This window comes from Charadrius vociferus, unplaced genomic scaffold (genome assembly GCF_000708025.1).
Source record: "Charadrius vociferus isolate BGI_N301 unplaced genomic scaffold, ASM70802v2 scaffold358, whole genome shotgun sequence".
NCBI lineage: Eukaryota > Metazoa > Chordata > Aves > Charadriiformes > Charadriidae > Charadrius > Charadrius vociferus.
In genome coordinates, this window is record NW_009649576.1 from 335,788 (window position 1) to 338,407 (window position 2,620).

The 2,620-nt window shown below is 65.1% G+C and overlaps 1 protein-coding gene across 1 annotated transcript in view; it reads left to right on the forward strand.

The window, feature by feature from the left end:
- The window catches only part of TUBB3 (tubulin, beta 3 class III), a 9,317-nt gene extending 7,783 nt beyond the window's left edge, over positions 1-1,534 (forward strand). Inside the window, exons 2-3 of the mRNA XM_009890333.1 lie at positions 36-146; positions 417-1,534. Coding sequence (XP_009888635.1) covers positions 86-146; positions 417-1,492 — 1,137 coding nt within the window. The 5' untranslated portion in view covers positions 36-85 and the 3' untranslated portion in view covers positions 1,493-1,534. The remainder of the gene's footprint in view (positions 1-35; positions 147-416) is intronic.
- Positions 1,535-2,620: the final 1,086 nt, after the last annotated feature.

The following is a 2,620-nucleotide window of genomic DNA, read 5'->3' on the forward strand; positions in this document are numbered from 1 at the left end:
TGGCAGGTCCCCTCCTGGCACGGGGTCTCTCGCAGCTCACAAGTACGTGCCTCGCGCCATCCTGGTGGACCTGGAGCCGGGGACAATGGACAGCGTGCGCTCGGGCGCCTTCGGCCACCTTTTCCGCCCTGACAACTTCATCTTCGGTAGGTCCCCGGGGATGGGGACGCCATCACCCCCGTCCCCAGACCCCTCCCGGGCCGTCGCCATCCATCCCCGGGGCGCTCGGCGGGGGGCTCCCCACCTGCCGCGGGGCCCGGCACAGCCGGCACGCCGCCAAACCTCTGTGGTTTCCACTTCCCACCCCACCCCGGCCTCAGATCTTGCCGATGCCGCCGCCGGCAGCGCTTGTCCCCTCCCCGGCGTGGGTGCAGGGGTGCCGGCAGCCATCGGGTGTCTCTTTTTCCCCCTGGCAGGGCAGAGCGGGGCTGGGAACAACTGGGCCAAGGGACACTACACGGAGGGGGCCGAGCTGGTGGACTCGGTGCTGGACGTGGTACGGAAGGAATGTGAGAACTGCGACTGCCTGCAGGGCTTCCAGCTGACCCACTCGCTGGGTGGGGGCACCGGCTCTGGCATGGGCACCCTCCTCATCAGCAAGGTGCGGGAGGAGTATCCCGACCGCATCATGAACACTTTCAGCGTGGTGCCGTCCCCCAAGGTGTCGGACACGGTGGTGGAGCCCTACAACGCCACGCTCTCCATCCACCAGCTGGTGGAGAACACGGATGAGACCTACTGCATTGATAACGAAGCTCTCTATGACATCTGCTTCCGCACCCTCAAGCTGGCCACTCCCACCTACGGCGACCTCAACCACCTTGTCTCAGCCACCATGAGTGGCGTCACCACCTCCCTCCGCTTCCCTGGCCAACTCAACGCTGACCTCCGCAAGTTGGCCGTCAACATGGTGCCCTTCCCACGTCTCCACTTCTTCATGCCAGGCTTTGCCCCGCTGACGGCCCGTGGCAGCCAACAGTACCGTGCCCTCACCGTTCCTGAGCTCACCCAGCAGATGTTTGATGCCAAGAACATGATGGCCGCCTGTGACCCCCGCCATGGCCGCTACCTCACCGTGGCCACCGTCTTCCGGGGCCGCATGTCCATGAAGGAGGTGGATGAGCAGATGTTGGCCATCCAGAGCAAGAACAGCTCCTACTTCGTGGAGTGGATCCCCAACAACGTCAAAGTAGCCGTCTGTGATATTCCTCCCCGGGGGCTGAAGATGTCCTCCACCTTCATCGGCAACAGCACGGCCATCCAGGAGCTCTTCAAGCGCATCTCGGAGCAGTTCACAGCCATGTTCCGCCGCAAGGCCTTCCTCCACTGGTACACGGGCGAGGGGATGGACGAGATGGAGTTCACCGAGGCCGAGAGCAACATGAACGACCTGGTGTCCGAGTACCAGCAGTACCAGGACGCCACGGCCGAGGAAGAGGGCGAGATGTACGAGGATGACGAGGAGGAGTCGGAGGCGCAGGGCGCCAAGTGATGCCCGACGCCCCCCCTGCTGCCAGCAGCCCCTCCGGCTTCGCGCTGCCACCCCGGCCGGGCTCCAAATTTATTGCTGTCCAGGTACCAGCTGTCTGCGGCTCCTTGGAGGGGGAGGGGGGGGACAGGGACCCTCTGCTGGGGGCAGCTTGGGGGGCTCTTCTCATTAAGTGGGGGACTTGGGAACCCCATGTGCCCGAGGTAGCCGTGCCCAAGCCCTGGTCCCCTCCCAGACAATGCCTGTCCCCAGTGTGTCCCCTTGCAACACGTGCCCCACACTGTCCTGCCCCATGGGGTCCAGCCCCCCAGTGCCGGGGGCGCGGGTGCCACCTCACCCAGCTGCAAGAGGGTCTTTGTCCCCACTGTCCCCCTTCTCTCTGGTGGGGTGGTGGCTACCTCCTGCCTGTGCCAAGACAGCGTTGGCTCCTTGTCCCCACAATTGAGGTGGTGGCATGAACCCCAGGGTGCTCCCCTGGGGCTGAGCATGTGGGGATCCAGGGTGCCCAAAGCCCCTCCCCCTCCCCTGGCTCTGGGGACCCCCAACTCCAGCCTGGGTGCTGGGCTACCCCCAGGGTGGGGGGCCAGGCTGTGCTGCCGTGGGGCTGCAGCCCCCCCAGATCTGCTGTGCCATCTTGGGGGTCCCTCTGCCCTGGTGAGGGGAGAGGGGCTGTGCTGTGGGGGCAAGGGAAGGGGCTGGGGGGCTATGGGGACGAGGGACTATGGCGCTGGGGGCTATGGGGACAAGGTACTATGGTGCTGGTGGCTCCAGAAGCAAGGAGCTATAGGGCTGGGGGTTATGGGGACCGGGAGCTATGGGGCTGGGGGCTGGGAGGACACTGGACTATGCGGTTGGGGATTATGGGGACCAGGAGCTATGGGGCTGGGGGCTCTGAGGACAGGGGACTATAGGAACAAGAGACTATGGGGCTGAGAACTCTGGGGACAAGGGACTATGGGGCTGGGAGCTCCAGGAGCAAGGAGCTGTAAGGCTGGGGGCTATGGGGACCGGGAGCTATGGGGTTGGGGGCTATGGGGACAAGGTAGTATGGGGCTCTGGGAGGGCTGGGGGTTATGGGGACCGGGATCTATGGGGCTGTGGGCTCTGGGGACAAGGGGCTATAGGTACAAG